Below are 19096 nucleotides of genomic sequence, written 5' to 3'. Positions count from 1 at the left end.
AACACCAGTGCAGAATTACTACTTATTATTTGAATAATCTTGAAGTTTTTTTGCATGTGGTGAGTGTATGTGGTTGATATTGTAGCGAAGCCTCGTCAGAGCCTTGATCTGACCGGATTTTATGAAATGATGCAAAGCATTGAATACTGTAACGCTGTAATCTGGAATACTGAGTCTCCTTTCAAACGGATGTAGACGTTTATGATACGCTGTGCGTTTTCCATTCCTGTGGTTCAGTTGAAACCAACTAGAAATGTCTTTTTTTCCTGATCCCCTGCCTGCAGCTTACGGTCTATCTCCCTTTGTTCAATTTCCTGTGCAGAGAGGAGGTGCATCTGACTTCCTGTTGGGTTGTGACATTTCCTGTGCTGAGAGGGTTGTAGCTATAGGAGAAACGGGATACAACACACTGCCACAGAACATTGACATTCAGATTATTATACTGTAAATCTGAATTCCCTTTCAGTTGAGCAGCAGATACTGTAGGTGGATTCTACTAATGTGCATGAATTGGTTTATCAATTGTCAGTTTATCTATTTACAAAATAACAGATCAGCACCAACTGAGCACTTGTACTGTAGCACACAACAATCCACAGCGTTTATTTTTTAAATTGTTTTTAAGGACTGTTTTAAGTTTGTTTCTAGAGTATAAAAAAACTGTCTTTTGTCCTTTTCTTTTGCATCTTTGAGTCATTTTAGGAAATTGCTGCAACTTTTCAAAATCACACATTTGTACACTATTTTTTCCTGGAAAACATGACTAAATGTCTAGCAAGTGTAGCAAACAGACAAATATGTCAAATTTTGCTCGCGCTATGCTCGATCTCCTGAACCACCAGTTGGTGATATTTGCTGATTCACCTAAAGTATGTGAAAGAGCATATATGGTAATTCCTTTGCTGTCAGTCTTTACAACAAACAGGATCCCCATTTTGACCACACACACGCACCGTGATTATCACTGCTGAACTATTCTTATTGTATATCCCAGTATTGTGTTTGTATACATATATATATATCTACCCTTGTTCATCCTTCATTTATTTTCTATCCTTTATTCTTCTGTTGCTATGTGAACCATATTTCCCCACGGTGAGATGAATAAAGCTCTATATTATGTTATGTGTCTGAAAATAAAAAATGGAAATACAGTTGCTATTTGACACATACTAAACCCTGACATGTTTTTGGACCATATCACACATTTCTACCATGTTTTTTTTTTTTTTTTTTCTAGTACAATGGGTGGTAATGAACAAAAGTTTCACACTGATCAATCATATCTTTTGTTTTTTGTCCCGTGCTGTACAGGGACTCCATCCCGAGCTCTGTCCACCATGTCTCTGTCTGTGCGCCCAGTCAGACGCCTCACCACCAGATCCATCACTAGGAGCCAGAGCTTTACTGGAGTAAACACCAACGACAAGCCTTACAGGTAAACCTTCACTCACAGTACGTCACCAATATAGATTTTGTTTTCACAATCATTTTATTTTTTTTCTAATCTTGATCAATCATGGCCTTTGAGTCTTTAGGCACAACTTGCCATGTACAAGTATAATTACATCAATTAATTAGGTGACTTTAATTAGAGGGGCCATGATGTGCAGATGTGCTGCCACACTGTCAGACTGCCTTAAGGCAGCTGTGGCTACAGACATGGTTTACCTCCATCAGTAGGACTGCTGTGTGGATCTTATATATTTATAATCCATTCGTTATTATTATTATTAATAATAATGATGATGATATTTTTTTTGTATTTCAATGCATACAGAGAAAGTCTTTCACAAAGTATTTTCTCACAATTGTAAAAAAAAAAAAAAAAAAAAAAAAACTAAACAAAACAAAACATAACATACTGAGGGCATTTGTGTTTTACATCGTTTGATGGCTTTTAGATTTTCTTGCATGAAAGGGAGAATTCAGATTAGTCATGGTATTATCCTAACATGCAAAATACTTAAAATGAAGAGCCCAGCAAGTTCTAAAAATTTTCTCATGTTGGGATTATCTATTTTCAGTCTTGGGCCTAGCATTTCCTTTGTTTCAAAATGTAATGCGAGTTCCCAGGGAAACCATTGAGAATAGATAAAAAAACATGTACATTGTTGACTGAATAAAGTGTTTATTCATCAGAATTAGCACAAATGTATGGCATATTTCATACACAAGGCAATTCAAAGTGCTTTACATGATGTAAAATGTGCAACAGAAAACATTAAACAGTTTAAAAATCAATAAGTACATTAAAACATTAAACTAGGTTTAAAATAACAGTAAAACGATTAAATCAACAATAAAATAATATCATTAAAATCTCGCAGTAGAGAAAAAGAGTGCCTTTAACTTTGTTTTAAAAATGTTCGCATGTGATGCTGACTTCAGCTCTTCTGCAGTTTGTTCCATTTCTTTGCAACATAACAACTAGAAGCAGAGTCATCATGTTTGATGTGAACTCTAGGCTCCACTATTTGACCTGCTGATGTTTGACCTCATTGACTGTTTTTTTTTTTTCATGGAAATACACAGCAAATTCATTGCATTTACTAGTTGACAGTAATTTAAGAGATAACTGATCTGAGGCGGTTTGTGAGCCTTTCAATTACATATATTTCCCTTCATGAGTAGTGAGACACGTGGACCCAAATACACATGGGCAGGTATAGCAGGGGTTTGAACCGCCAACCTTCTAATCAGAAGACTACAGTTATGGAAGTGTAAAAGACAGCATATATCAGTGCAGCCATTGAGCTCTGCCCTGTCAGGATCCCAGCACAATCATTGTTTTGGTTGTTCTGATGGCTTTAGAGAAGAAGCCATGGTCAATCCACAGGGAGCTGATATTTGTTCATAATAATAAGCCTTATTAAAATTATGACTGCATCAGGAATCGTCGATTCTCCTGGACACTCACACTTAAAGTTAATATTGTGTTTGTGGTGCATCCCCCTCTTGACACGCTATTTTGAAAGTGTCAATAAACGTTACTTGAGGTGATGTCATGTCAGAACGCTTGTGGTGTTTGTGATTTTGCAGAAACCTGTCAGTGTTCAGCACTCCACGTCTCAGCAGGAAGTCAAGCAGAACCAGCAGGATGTTTACAATATCCTCTAAGTCCAACCCACCACCCAAAGTTCCACAACCAGAACGACTGGATCAGGTCTACCAGGCACTAAAGACGGGTCTGCAGTAAGTATGGGCTATATGCACGCTTCACTTCCGTGTTTGAGCGAAGACCGTGAAGAACTTCTGGTTTCTAACCCTACTGTATTATGACAAATGACTATAGTTTTCATATTAATCTCATACAACTCAACAACAGCATTACATAGCAGCGGACATCTTATACATTTGCACAAGCTACTGGCCTTTTACTGACAAACTGTTTTTCCCGTTTATTTAGAGTTGCTCCTCTTGTTTTATGTTTAGCTAGGCCCTAATGCTACTTTAATAGCTACAGCTATGTTTTGATAGCATTTCAGAGGGAGAGTCTGGTCACTTTCTTTGCTCCCAAACATCAGGAAGAGGTGCAGGATGGGAGTAATTATTCCATTCAAAAAGAACGAGGACAGTTCCGCGGACGCTCTTGTGCATTTGATCGCTCCTTCATGTCAGGGTTAGGGGTTAGGGTTTATCTCTTTGAATGTTGATGGTCCATATTTTTTTGCAGCTCATCCTATTGTGGGAATGTAAAAAAACTCAAAGCTGAAGCTGTACACTTAGGGATGCAACAGTGGTGTCTTGATGTGCTATCTCCTCTTGTTTGGAAGGTAAACTTCCTCTTTTTGGATGTCATTGTGTAGACACACAACCAGAGAACCAGGCACAATAAAACGAAACTGTGAAAAACACATTTCAAAAGTGTGAAGGCTCACTTCTCCACTGTTTTGACTGTCTGAAAGTGGTAACAGGAAATACTTCATTGGTCTTCTTTTCAACCAGAAATATGTCACGCCTCACTGTGCATATAGCTCATAGGCATTGCAACTGCTTTTCATTAGGAATGGTGTTTAGAAGCTCAGCTTTTATTTTGAAAGGTTGCAGCTCACTAGGATTTAGTGCAGCGATGGCCAAATATGTGACTGTCTGCCGTCAACATTCATGTGAGCATTTAGAATAATAATGACCAATCTGATCATTAACAGAGGGTTTGTTTGTTTTTATGGTTGTTTTGTTGGTTTTCCTGTCAATTATGTAGTGTTGTGGTAGTCGAGACCAGTCTTGGTCTCGAGACCAAATTTGAAAGGTCTCGGTCTCGTCTCGGACTCTGAAGCATTTTGACTCGGTCTTGTCCCGGACTCTGGATTTTCCGTCAAGACCGTTCGAGACCAGCACTAATTCCTGCTATTTTTAAACTTTTTTATAATGTGATAATAACACGGAGAAGAACGGGATAAAATAATATTTTATTCATTCTTTAATCCACCCCGTATAATGACCGCAACCTTCTTTAATGTGACGCGTGTGCGTGTGCGTGTGTGCGTGTGCGTGTGCGTGTGTGCGTGTGCGTGTGTGTGTGCGTGTGTGCGTGTGCGTGTGCGTGTGCGTGTGCGCGTGCGCGTGTGTGTGTGTGTGTGTGTGTGTGTGTGTGTGCGTGCGCCTACGATGTCAGTTTGGACCGCGGAGCGCAAGGGAGATATGAACTAATCACTGGTAAAAATCTCAGTAAAACTCCAGAAAACAATAACCAGTAATAAATATTTTCTCCCTGGTAAAGACAGTAGCTCTAACAACTGGTAAAATGATAAACTGGTGATATTACAGTCTGTACATGCAGTACTGGGGACGCACTTACTCCGCCTCTGGGTCCTAGTGCCTGCCGGTCTGTGAAGCCCGTTCTGTTTACCGAGGTCCGTGTGTGTTTAATAAGTCTGTGTGTGTCCGTGTGAATGTTTATGCCTCTGTCCATCCACTCTTTTCATTATATCCATGTCTTTTAAGGCTTTTATTACATAGTGTCGGCTGTAGTCCGGGCCGCCGCCATCTTGGATTATGTTGTCACCAGCGCGTCATCACCCCAAGTTGCACTAGCGCAGAATGAGTCAAATAACTGTAAAGAGGTCTTATATTAGTCTATTTTCTTTTTAAAGTGGTGTTTTTTTGTGGCTTTAGACTCTAATTACATGTATGTATATAATATGTTCCCCACAATATAAACAGGTTCAAAATATAATTATTTTTTATAGTTTCTGTTTCCACTGTATCCAGAATAATAATAATAATTCTCAACAAGAACTATTGATTAATTTGTCACATGACTGTTCCAGGGTTTGAGTTTGTTTTATTTAGTTTCACATCTACCTGTAGATCTATGTTTTTTACACTGCTGACAACTTGTTTGTAGTTTTATTTCAGAAAGTTTCACTTTTACAGTTACAGCTGGAAACCTTTGTTAATTGAATATCCTAGTTACATTACAGCAACCAAATTATATCAAACTATATCAACTAAGTGAATTAATAAAAATAACCTGTGTAAAGGCTTTTTCAAACTAAAAAAATATCTTGTGAAATCTGTGACCTGTTGACCTGCACAACTCAAAGAATCAGAATCAAGAATCATTATTTCTTGGCAGAAATACATTTAAACACTTGCTGTACATTCAGCTGACATAAAAATCTTGTTTTCAAATATGTAGAATGACTGTGAATTTATCAGTAGCAGTAGTAGTTTTAATATTTTAGTTAATTTTTTGCAGGCACCTTTTTTCTCCGTCAAATGTATTTAAAATAAACTAAAATTAAAGAGAGAATGTTATTTAACTGTCGAACCTTGTCATAATTTTATTTATTTATATATTTTTTCAAATTGAAAAAAAAAAGGTTATGGTGTTGGTCTCGGCTTGTCTCGGTCTTGGTCTTGACTCAGTCTCGGCTCCCGAAAGTCTTGGTCTTGTCTTGGTCTCGATGCATTCTGGTCTCGGGCAAGTCTTGGTCTCGGATAGTGTGGTCTTGAACACAACACTACAATTATGTATACTGTATTTTTGTTCAGTGTATTTTTAAGTCTGTGTGTGGTGCAGCTCAGCAAAATCCAATTGAGTATGAAAATATTTATTAAACAAAACTCTGCTGCAATTTAAGCAGAAACATCAACAAAAACAGATTAAAATGGATGATTAAAACTAATAAAATAAAACTTGTGCGCACAGACCCACACGGGTCACAGTGCAGCGCTGCTTCGGGTTGTTCAAGGACAGGTGGCTCTGTTTTGGACCAGCAGGGAGACGTTTTCTGTATACCCAAACAAAGTGTGCAACATTATTTTGCAACATTGCATTGGTAAATGGAGTACCATCTGACGTGCCGGTACAGTGTGAGAAGTTAACGCCCAAGGAACCATCGGCAGCACAGCCTCAACTGGGGGCAGGGCTTCATTAATCACTTTTAAAATGTGAAGTATCTACTAATAAAAGCAAGAAAGGTCGCTCGCACTGATATACTAGTAAAGCTCTCAAGTCTCACTTATTGGGCCTGATGTGAGTCACTGATGTGCGTGCATGTGTGTTAGCCACGGAGTAGCGAGTCTCTCACACACACACACACAAAAAATGACATCAAAAATATGAAAATGACTCAAAATGCACAAAACTAAATATTTATACAAAAAATACACAAAATGACAACAGAAATGCACAAAACTACACCAAAAATATACAAAAATACACAAAATGACTCCAGAATCACACTACAATGGTAACAAAAAACTATCATTATACAAAAAATGCAGGAAGTTACAGAAAGCTACAAAAATACACATAATGACTCCAAAAAACATACATTACAGAAAAATACACCAAACGAAAAAAATATACACATTTATCATGCACATGTCCCATAGAATTAAACCAGGGAAATTGCACACACTATTTTATGGACCCGCAAATATACCTTTTTATAACACTACAGAGTATGTACACCTCTTTGTACATCCAACCTTTAAACACATACTCATTTGGCCATAATAGACAACTTTACTGAAGTTCCCACTATGTGAATACATACTTCCGACAGGCACTTTATTAGGACCTTAAATTTTTGCAAATGTGCCGAAGTATTGAATCATTTGTGTCCACGTATCGTAGGTAAAATTTGTAAACTCAGTTTTTGAGAATTTTATTTAAAAGTCTGCCTCTTTTATTCTCTTCCACAGAGCGTTATTATGAGCTAATTTAATTCCAGTTTTTCACATGTTCAAAAAGCACATCTTTGTCCAGCTCCCCCTCAGATGTAAGGATACAGATTTCCATCTCGGAAAAGTTTCTTTTCTTGCCAGTGTTTCTTTTCTTTTCTCCATGTGGTCGACCTCTGTGGTCAAGGCCTCTGAACAAGGACTATTTAAAGGTGTAACATGTTGATGACGATCCAATTCAGCTGCCGGATTTATCAACACACGATCATTTGTACGCTGGGAATGGTCAAATACGAATGTTTCATAAAGCACTCGTGTGTTCTGTCACCTATTCTGCACTCAAACCTGCATCTGTTTTCACGCAAGATTGATAAATTAGGGTCATTGTGTGTTTCTGGAATCATTTTGAGTACGTTGCTTGTTGTTTTTTGTATTTCTGGATTAATTTTATGTATATTTGTTGCAGTTTTGCGTGTTTCTGGATTAGTTTTGTGCATTTATGTTAGGGGCAGCATAAAACTAGCCTGAGGGCTGCATGTGGCCCCCGAGCTGCCACTTGCCAAGTTGCCAAGTCTGATTTAGTGGAAAATCTCCCATATAGTGTAACTAAACCCCAAAACATTTTTTCTATTGAAAACAAATGTATTTGGGTTAGAAGCGCTTGAATGATTCTAGTCCAGCTCTTGAAATTTTAGTCAAAGTATTTCAATTTGGCATTTTTGTTGTAAAAATACATGAGTATCTGTTGGTTGAAACCCTGCTATTCCAATCAGATTTAGTTATTGGCTGAAAATGGTAGTTTATGACATTTTGGTGGCTTCTTAGTCACTGTTGGCCCTGCCCCTCCTATAAAAACTAGCACCTATGAGTGCTTGAGTGGCCTTGCCTGCTGCTCATTATACATAGTGTCTTGTGGAACAAGATTAATTAATTTTGAAAACTCAAATAAAAGCAAAGAAATAAAAATAACTAGGGGTGTCCCAATCCGATATTGATATCGGTCCGATATCAGCCAGAAAACGAATATCGAATTTCATCGGACTGCATCTAAAATATGATATTATATTTATACAATTGTAGAGCACTGTAGATATTATGTTGAAGGTTAGAATGTATGTAAGAATTTGGTTAATAATAAATGCGTCACTTTTTCTCATACCTGCTGTTGCTGACTATTGTTCTCTGCTTGAGTAACATCACTTGATCAAGCCTTTTCTAACTTTCCACACTACAAAATAAGTCATTAAAAGTATGTATGATTTGTGCTGATTTTGCATCGGATCGGTATTGGCCAGTACTCAAGGCTGTAGTATCGGCATCGTATCAGAAGTGAAAAGGTTGTATCAGGACATCTCTAAAGATTACATACAACAGATGTCATTCTGGTCAGATTTCAGTTTGTCCCAAACAGGCTGTTGTACCTGTGCAACATAATCCAGCCTGTTTGGTCAGTTTAAGTAAATTGAGTATTTTTGATTAAACTGACATATAAGCACCCGCATTCTGTCTTTAAAACATGTCAGTGAAGCTTTAAACAGTAAAACATTCAGTTATTGTGTAAACTTACTGCAGAGCCTGTTTCTAAAGGAGACAATCTGTCTGTGATTGTGTGATTAGGTCCTACCTACAGGTGCATCAGATGGACTTTGATAACCTGAGCCGGCAGATGAAAGAGTCAAAGAGAAACTCTCGACTAGTGAGTCATGAGTTACCTTCCTGAATGTTTCCCTCCGTCATACCATGTTTCTGATACTGACATGTTTTTTCACTCTCTAGGGCTTTCTTTATGAAGTGGATAAGGTGAGCTATGAGGCCACAACCACAGGCCTTTTTCATTCGTATTCATTATCTTTTTTCTTGGTTTGTTTCTCAAACCTTCCTGTCTTGTGATCAATTCACCATCATTTTGTCACTGTGCTTTCTTCTGTCAGCAAGTCAAGATAACAGAGCGGTACATCAGACGGCTGGAGTTTCATCTCAGCAAGGTGAGGGCACGATCTGTAACCAAGGACTTGTTTATCACGATTCATTGCTACGTTTCTTTGTGACAACAAGTGTGTACGCCTTATCTTTCCTCCCCAGGTGGATGAGTTGTATGAAGGCTACTGCCTGCAGAAAAGACTCCGGGACGGAGCTGACAAGATGGTGAAAGCATACTCTGCCTCTTCAGTGAGCAAAGAGGCCAGGGAGAGTCTGGCAGAAGCTAATAAAGGATACAAAGAGTACACTGAGGTAAGGTGAAGGTTATGTAAAGCATTTCTCATCATTCAGTTCTGAAGTCTAAATTAAAAACTGCTCATTTATGTTCTGTAGAACATGTGTGTGCTGGAGAGCGAGTTTGAGAACCAGATGGGAGAATTTCACATTAGGATGAAAGGTAAGAATAAAACTTAAATGTGTAACTATTATTCTTAAAACCAAACATGCGTCTCTAATCCTTCAGGATATAGAAAAGGAAATGCCACTCCAGTGCATAAATCTGCTCTGCTTCATTACTCAGTCTGCACAAATACTGTCAAGTAAAGTTTTGAGTGCAAAAGGGGAAGTGACAACCTTTCAAAATAAATCACCTGAGCAAACAGAAAAGCTAAATTATTATTATTATTATTATTATTATTATTATTTTTAATATTTGGTGATTGTGGCCTGGTGATGGGGGGCAGCTGCTTTAAACCAGACATGGGCAACTGATGGCTTAGGGGCCACATGTGACCACAAAAGTAAAGGCACAAAATAACTCCAGAAAAATAAACCCAATCGACAATAGAAAATGCACATTATGCAATACAAAATAAAATAATCAGAATCACTCTAAAAACACACACAAGACGACTACAAAATTACACAAAAATAACAGGAAAACATACAAAACAATAAAAAAACATAAAATAAGAACGGAAATACAAGAAATGACAATTACACAAAACTGCAACAAAAATACATGTAATTACTCCAAAAATGCACAAAACAACAAACACACAAAATGAGAAAAGTATACATACAATGATTTAAAAAACTACACAAAACAACAAAAACATTCCAAATCATTTTATTTGTTTGTCATTTTTATACACTTGTATCCATGTATGTGATTGGGACATTTGTGCTGGACGATTGGATGGCTCAGTGTCCAAGAAGTCTGTACAGGCTCTGAAAGAAAACAAAGAGTGGAGTATAGGTAGTTTAAAACATTTCAAAGTATTTCTCCAATTGTAATCATCTCTGTAAACATGAATATAAATAAACATTAATCAGTTATACATTGGAAAGAACAGCGGTCACATGTATTAAGAGTGCGAACACACAAAAATGTGGTGTATATACTTTTCACTGGCAAGGCCTTGATATATCAAAAGTGAAATGAGTGTGAAAGTTTGTGTGTTTCACAGAAATTTCAGAGCTGGTTTATATACACGTCTGCAGCTATTGATGCTTTGGCGACACTTAGAGGAAATACTGGAAACTGCTCATAACTTGAACTTAATCATCAGTAATGTCCACATCAGTGAAACACGTGACTCAAACAGATTTCCATATAAAAACAGCTTCATACATTCGTAGGTGCAAGGTTTCCTTGAAATAAGCTTACACTGTCTATGTCCACGGGACCGCTGATGTTGTTTCTTCTTGTGCAGACATAGGCAACTGGCGGCCCAAAACAAATCCCCAAAAATTATATTTCAAGAAGTTTGAAGTAATATGAAGCCCAAGATTATACACAAAAAACTCCCAAAACACACAAATGCACAGCAAATTTGCACAAAGTACTCAAAATGATTTGTAAAGCACAAAATGACAGCAGAGACACATACAGACACAACAACCATTTAAACATACAAAATGAGTACATAGACATAAAAACAACACATTACAGAATAGCTCCACAGACACACACTGTCAACAAAATTACACAAAATGACCAACATAAATGCACGTATTAATGTTCAGATTAATCAATATTTTAATGCTGAAAAATGGTGATAATGTGGCCCTCGGATCCGATACAATCATATTTTTGTGGCCCCCGCAGTGATAGAGTTGCCTATCCCTACTTTACAGCATTAAAGCCCCAGGTCTGAATAGGTTTTTTTAAAACCTGTAGTGGTTTCACCCTCCTAGTCCTAAAACATCTGAGCCTTCCTTCGTTCCTAAATAGTGAACAGAGCATGATTAGAGGATGCAGTCTGTAAACATGCATGAGAAGCTGACTGCTGTGTCTTTTTCTACTCGTCTGTCAGGTCTGGCTGGATTTGCTCGGCTATGTGCTGGTGACCAGTACGAGGTCTGTCTGCCAATCACGTTCTTTTCTCTTATCCTCTCTGTCGCTCTCCTTCCATGACCATTGAGCTGATTAGGGTTAGTGTTAGTACATATGACGTTCACCAGGATGAGGGCTACCTTTACATTTTCTCCACTGTGTGTTGAATTATGTTTCCTTGTTAGTGTTCCAGTGTACCAGTGTTTACTAGTAGCTGTTGTTAATTGGCTAGAGAGCATTATGGTTTCACGGGCCTCACTGTGGGCCTTATACAGCCCACATCCTCTAAGTCAGTGGTTCCTAAACTTTTTCTGTTGCGTTCCCCTTTGAAGAATGAAAATATTTCAGGGCCCCCAATCACATCAAAATGTCTATAAACTGGGTAAAAAAATGTAACCTTAACTGAAAATGACTGAAAACTTTGACTATTCGTCAAATGTGCAATCAAACATTGTAGAACAGAAATAATTCAGTTCTGCCCCCTGACATGATGTCACGCTCCTCTAGGGGGCGTGTCCCCCAGTTTGGGTGCCACTGCGAGTAACTAATACGCAGTTAAGGAAGGCAAAAAAATTGAAAGCTCTCTAACCAATGATAATATAATTTCAATGCTAATATAACTAATTATGATTCATAAATCTTAAAATAACTGTTTTAATGATTTACTGAAACTAAAAACAGTCTTTCTTTATTTATTGTACAGATCTTTTTTCTTAGCTCTAAAGATTTTGGTCTGTAACAAAAAGCTAATTAGCCAATATTTTATATACGTGTACATGTTATGTATAATCAGCTGTGTTTATATTGTGGTGACAAACAGAATATTGTATATTGATGGATTATTTAAGAAATGTAGTCCATCATGTATTATTGATTATGCATGTGCTTGTGTATGGTTTTTATATACTTTTCCTTTGTTCAGATTTTTATGAAGTTTGGCCGTCAGAGGTGGAAGCTTCGAGGTAGAATAGAGATCAATGGCAAGCAAGTGTGGGACAGTGAAGAGATGTTGTTCCTGCCTCTCATCAATGAGTTTCTATCTATAAAGGTTGGTCCCTTCATAACTTTCATCATTCTGTTAAAGTTGCCTGCGACTATCACTTCTTTTAACACAGATAAAGACATAGCGTACGCCTCATAGATCAATTGGTCGATGATATTTATTCCTCAAAATGCGAGTTTAATCACTAAAAACTGTTAAAGGTTGAAATTGTCACTTGCAAGATAGTTTTTTTACGACATAAATAACTGCCTTAAAAGAACTCCAAGATTATTTGATGTAATTGATAGTATAATAAAATAATTTTTTACTTCCGTTTTCAACCAACAAGCATCGTAACAATCACAAATCTCTTGAAATATCACAAAATACTGACTAGATAATACAACAACAACAAAATTATGAAATGATGCAGAGGTCAGGAATTCTAAAATAAAATAGAGGCAACATATTTACCAATGTGAAGATGATTTTATATTGTTACTGTCACTATGTAGCAGGAAACATTTGAATAGTTCTTCCTCATATTCAGCCACAAAGTTGCTCTTTTTGCTTAATGTTTCTTATTTGACTCTTCCTTTCCTGTTTTTATTCTTGTTCTTTCTTGGATTCAGTTTGATTAGCAGTAGATTTAGCAGTAAATCCCTAATCAAACAGTGAGTTAACTTTCACTTCCATCTATAAGGAGAACCCTGAGAACTGACAAAAACCTGGAACTAAAAAACAAAGGCAATTCAAACAGCTGTCCCGTATGAACAAAGGAACTCTCCAGCATCTGCCAACGTGTCATAGCCAAAGTGACTTTCTGATTCCGCACTGATCTATAGCTGAAATATAATGTAGCAAATCAGTGGAAGTGTAGCTGTACCATGTTAGAAACGTGTTGTGGCTCTTTTAATACACATATCGAACTGACACAGACTGTTCAACAAAAGGTAAGGAATCTGTTGTGGGCTGGCGTAATTGGCAGCAACAATAATAATGAAAATAAACACAGACTTACACATGAACTTCACAAGTTTTATTTCTCAACATTTTCGCTAGGCTGTGGGGCAGCAACATGTTAGGCAAGTCAGTTATAATGATAACTTGCCTGACTACAGCGTTCATGTCAAGCCCTGAAAAATGGTGCAGAAGTGAAAAAGTTTCATGACAGATTCAGCAAGGTTAGGCTAGATGTATGCTGACACAGAGGAAGTAGAAGGGGAAGGTCGGGGTTGTTGGTTTAAGGTGGAGAAAGGAATGGATTGCCAGCCACTCTGGGGTGCGTACAGCCTCTTGTAGGCGCTTCACCTGCCTCTCCTGTAGCTAGATGAAACAACCTTGATTGCTGGCTTTGGGAACCAAAGATGATAAGCGATTTGTTTTCGATTCAGGCTAGCTCAATTTTGATAGCCTTGAGTCCTGGTCTCCCAGCAGTGAATCCAATAAGGTTTTAACTAGCGAGCCGAGTATTCAACATCTCCAAGATCAATTAATTAACGTGTAAACGTTCCAAAGCAGCCCCCTGCTTTCTTTTGAGATCATTCATCATGAGTTTGAGTGTTGAAAACCCTGTTTCATCCTTCAGAAATGACTGGCAGCTTTCCCAAAGTAGCTGCCGACGTAATACGGACTTTGCAATAGGTCAGAATGCTGCCAGCTCCAATCAGCAGCATCCCTGCTACCATAATTCCAATCACGTATATGTCTTTCGCGTAAAGAATCGACAGACCCACAACTCACCACTTGTTCCAAGGGTCAAGTGCATATCCAGCCACAAACGTACCACTAGGACAGGCGGGCTCACCACTTCCTTTTTTTTTTTTGTCGAAAAAATTTGGTTGATTGCATTGAGAGACCATTATTCCAGATTTGGATAGAGGTGTAAAGAGAGGCTCCTATTGGATTCACAAGACCAGACAAAACAAAGCAGCACCAAGGACAGATACGGGTGGGAGAGAGGGAGCAGAGAAAATGTGATTTCCCTTGTTGAGAAGCAGAAGAGAAACCTTTATTGCCTAAAGCATGTGGACTGAGGTCGATATAAACGTCATATCCATGTGTGTCTCCAGGATCTCTGTTGTGAAGTTGCTTGCAGAGCTCACAGGGGGGAAGACCTCTCCTGCTCAGTAGCTGATCCTCTTCTACAGGGCGTTTAAATGTGCTTCTTTAGCTCCAGTTTTCACACGTTCAAAAAGCACATCTTTGTTTTGCTCCACCTCAGATCTGAGGATGCTGATTTTCATCTTGGAAAAGTTTTATTTCTTGTTTGAACTTAGTGGGTGGGGCCTTCAAAACAGGAGGGTGCAACATGTCAATGATGATTAAATTCAGCCGCCAGATTTATTAACACCCCATCATTTGTAAGTTGGGATTGTCAGATATGAATGTTTCATGAATCACACGTTGGTCCTGTCTTACGACTAAATGTGCACTCAAATTTGCACCAATTTTCATGCAAGGTTGATAAATGAGGGTCATTGTTTGTGTTTTTGGGGTTACACTGACATCAGTAGTGAATAAGAACAACTTTGGGATGAAATGCAGGTCCAGTTTATAAAACGTGAGTTATCGTCAGCTGTAGCTTTAACCTGCATCAGTACTGGGCTATTCCATACCTCATGTTTGATAAAGTCTAATGTTGGTGTCAGATTTTAACTCTACTAATTGTGTAAAAACAACCAAGCGAAAAAGTGAAACTTTTCTGTTGTTTTCTAGGTAATAGAGGTAAAGAGCTTAGCCAATCACGTGGTTGTTGGGAATGTTTCCTGTGAAACCAAGGATCTCTTTGCAGCACTACCGCAGACAGTTGCAGTAGACATTAATGACCTGGGGACCATTAAACTAAGCCTTGAAGTCACTTGGAAGTAAGTTTTGCTGCCAGGTCTGTCACCATGTTTTAGGAAAGCTGCAGATAATGAGAAGCACTGCACTGTGAGTTACTTTTATCTGTTTGCCTTCTCCTCCTTCCCTTCGTCTCTTCAGTCCCTTTGACAAAGACGACCAGGTCTCAATTGCAAGTACCGTCAACAAGGCTCCATCTGTCAGTAAGAGATTATCAACCATCTTCAACCAGACGCCACCAGACACGCCATCATTACGAGAACAAGCTTTCTATGTGAGTCCATTGATATTATGTACACTCCTTTTAGTGCATTTGGCTTAGGGCAAGTGTTTTTAAAGTGTTAGGTGGGGTGCCAGAGTTCTCCAGGAGGCCACGATATGCGGAAAAGAAAAGAACCATAGAAAATTGCAGTAAATGTAAATACACAGATGGAGAAGAAAGGGGAAAAAGTGTCTGCCTTCCACCAGGTGTTATTTGGTCTCTGAGTAGGGGGGGCTCACTCTCCAACACTTTGAAAACCCCTGGCTTAGGGGTTTTTATCTAAACAACTAAAAAATGCCTAATTCAGCTGGATTAGTAATTACTAAAAGCAGCTAACACAACAGTCATTTGGAATCTTTATCAAGATTCTTTATACAATTTTCATGAGACAAAACCATGAGCAGAAAGCACATTGTTTAATGAACAACACTTATTGTTCTGTTAGCTCTGGCTTCTGGAAAGTTAACTCATTCTCCACCTAAATCACCAATTATTACAGAGGAATATAGGAATATCATGTACTGAGTTATGGTTTCAAACACAAACATATGTTACCTATGAGATGTACAAAACCCAGTGTGATTCCCCAGTTCTAGCTGAATGGCATTTATTCAGATGACAGTGATGCCCAGGAATGTGTAACAGCTCTAATGTCCAATGTTCTACCTGCTGACACTTTGACATGCAGTCTCTGCCTCGAAGTCTGATGAGGCGCCAACACTGGCCTCTGCTTCACATCTTTAGAGGCACCTCTAGTCAGAGCTGTTCCTGTAGTGAAAACTCACCAGCCAGACAACCCACTCCAGTAAGTCATGGTTAGAGTAGTTTCTTGATGACTGCGTAGAATAGATGTAGAAGTGTTATACTCACTCCTTTGTCCCTGTAGTAAATCTAGATGTAGCCTAACCTATGGGCTCTTTGAAACTCTCTGACTACCAGATGGTTGCCAACCCTTTTTTATTAATCACAATCTACTTTTAATGATTGAGTGATCTTTACCTGATATAACCAATAAAAAGTACTTGTAATCAAAATATGATAATATATTTCAAATTAGAATTGTTTTCTCTTATTTTGAGCAATGCCATGCCTAACAAAATGAAAAAAAAACTATCATGGGTGGGCTCTAAAAATATTAACCAAAAATACTAAAAAATTAGGAATGTAAGAACAAAAAATTCCAAGAATTTTATGCTTTCCTGGTGAAGGCATCATCTCTTCAACACACAAACAGCTGCAGGACATTGAAACAAAAAAAAGGCATTTTTATAATGAGTAAAAATGATCACCTGACTAAAATATTTTTATTACCATATGAATTTTTTGGGAAATCACCACTTAATGATATTTATTTACAACTACTGGACTAAATAAAGATGGCATGGGCATTTCCGGACCACTTTTACTGACTTTACTCCTTGGATGTAGTCAGTATATACAGGGTAGTAATTAGTGGCGTGTCGTGACCTCTAGGGTTGGGTAGGCACGTTGCAAATCGAGACCACCAATGACGATTTCATATGTTTCTGCTGGCAAGTGTTAATCAAACAAAATCAACATCTTAAAACACCATTAAAGAAACATAAGCAATTATTCAATAGCAGCCTCCATACTCTCCCAACAAGATATATCTCATGACACGCAGCACATCCGTTGTTTGTGTTGGAAACACAGAAACATGGAGAAAATGACAAACAACAACAACTTAGAACAGCCTCAGTGAGGCGCATCCACAAAGTCAATCCTTCCTTTTGTACCATTCACTGTGAAAAGTATGAAACATTTTCTGACCTTACCTTTGCTGAAGGTCTGGTAGCTCAAGTGTTGGTCTCCCATCTTTTAAAAGCTGTTGTTTTTCCTCAAAAGAAAGTTTCTTTATCGTCTCTAGCGCTGTCATCCTGTCTGTAGTATTATCCCGCCCACTAGCTAGAGAACTTAGCAGCCACGCTGTATCAATTCACTAATGCACTTTGAACTTACGTATAGCATTTAGCATAGCGCGGTTACATCCAAAGGCAGCGTAGAGAGCTGCCTTTTTACGTAAATGGTTTTTATCTTGGGGAACTGACTGCGCATGCGCAAACTACGGTGGCTGGGAAGTGTCAGGTGAATGCATTTACAGAAACGAACACAAATGCAAACAGGTCACAACACGAATGCAAACCGGCCACAACGGAAGTGTTTCCGACGGACCGGTATTACAGTCGGACAGTCGGACGGGTATTATGATATGATAGCCTGATATGAAAAATATAAGAGTATCCTAATCAACTTTCATTTACTTTCATACGCGTTTCGATGTCTTCTTCTTGTTCTTAACTGTTCTGGTGGGTTAAAAACATCCGCCAGAAACGTGTCAGTCTGTAATACCGGTCCGTCGGAAACACTTCCGTTGCGGAAACCCCGTGGCCGGGAAGTGTCAGGTGAATGCATTTAAAGAAATGAACACAAATGCAAAAAGGTCACAACACGAATGCAAAATGGCTACAACGGAAGTGTTTCCGACGGACCGGTGTTACAGACGGACACGTTTCTGGCGGATGTTTTTAACCCACCAGAACAGAGAAGAACAAGAAGAAGACATTGAAACGCGTATGAAAGTAAGTGAAAGTTGATTAGGATACTCTTATATTTTTCATATCAGGCTATCATATCATAATACCCGTCCGACTGTGATACCGGTCCGTCGGAAACACTTCCGTTGTGGCCGGTTTGGATTCGTGTTGTGACCTGTTTGCATTCGTGTTGTGACCTGTTTGCTTTTGTGTTCATTTCTGTAAATGCATTCACCTGACACTTCCCAGCTACCGTAGCAAACACATAAAAATGCGCTATGGGAACAGAGGCAGAGCAGTAATGTGCTTTTGGAAGAGGGTGTGGCAGCGTCTCTGTTGTACCAGGAAATAGCGAGGTTTATTCATTTGGTCTATGAAACGCACAAAATGTTGACACTTTCAAACTTATAGGTACTGTAGACTATCAGAAATTGAATAATAAATCATGTTCATAAATCATGTAAATATTTTAATTATATTATAATCAAACATCAATTCACCCTTGGGTAGACACAGCCTACCTTCCCTACCCTGACTGCACATCACTGGTAGTAATAATGGAACACTAACACTATTGCCGGGTGAAAATTACCCGAACATGTGCCAGTAGAAAAAGTGCGCTTTGGAGTAGGAGAACATCCTCATCTTCTAAAACATCAGAGAAGATGCTGAAGACACTCTGACAAATACAACTTCATGATCATAATATATATACACGTTTGCTCGGGTAAAAATCACCTGCCAATAGTGTTCGAGGGTTATAGTCTTTTTACCAGGGGTGCCATGGTTATGGCCCACTGGCCAGACCCAGCCCAATTGTACATCACATCCGGCCCGTGGTTGATATGGTTGATTTTTAATCTTTTTTTTTTTTATCTTTCAATTTATTTTTTTGTGTCCACCAGCACACAAAATGTGAAACAAAACCATCCAGTCGTTTGTGTGTGGTCTGTGTAAGTCTAACACAGAGAAAATTGCCCCGTTTCACACGTGAAATTGGGAGTCAGTGTTGCCAGATCAGATGGACAATTTCCAGTCCAATCACACCTTAGGACAGC

General features: G+C 38.4%; 1 protein-coding gene across 4 annotated transcripts in view; it reads left to right on the top strand.

The window, feature by feature from the left end:
- The window catches only part of ripor1 (RHO family interacting cell polarization regulator 1), a 69286-nt gene that overhangs the window by 27281 nt on the left and 22909 nt on the right, over positions 1-19096 (top strand). For 3 of the 4 annotated variants that reach the window (XM_028451178.1, XM_028451176.1, XM_028451179.1), the window contains exons 2-12: positions 1315-1438; positions 3043-3195; positions 8755-8833; positions 8914-8937; positions 9069-9122; positions 9220-9369; positions 9451-9514; positions 11376-11419; positions 12318-12443; positions 15096-15244; positions 15363-15495. In XM_028451178.1, coding sequence (XP_028306979.1) covers positions 1341-1438; positions 3043-3195; positions 8755-8833; positions 8914-8937; positions 9069-9122; positions 9220-9369; positions 9451-9514; positions 11376-11419; positions 12318-12443; positions 15096-15244; positions 15363-15495 — 1074 coding nt within the window. In that variant the 5' untranslated portion in view covers positions 1315-1340. Of the gene's footprint in view, positions 1-1314; positions 1439-3042; positions 3196-8754; positions 8834-8913; positions 8938-9068; positions 9123-9219; positions 9370-9450; positions 9515-11375; positions 11420-12317; positions 12444-15095; positions 15245-15362; positions 15496-19096 lie in introns of those variants that run through there. The other variant, XM_028451180.1, reaches the window with a different exon arrangement.

Source organism: Gouania willdenowi, chromosome 6, assembly GCF_900634775.1.
Source record: "Gouania willdenowi chromosome 6, fGouWil2.1, whole genome shotgun sequence".
In the NCBI taxonomy this organism is placed as follows: domain Eukaryota; kingdom Metazoa; phylum Chordata; class Actinopteri; order Blenniiformes; family Gobiesocidae; genus Gouania; species Gouania willdenowi.
This window is presented reverse-complemented; position numbering and strand designations above follow the sequence as displayed.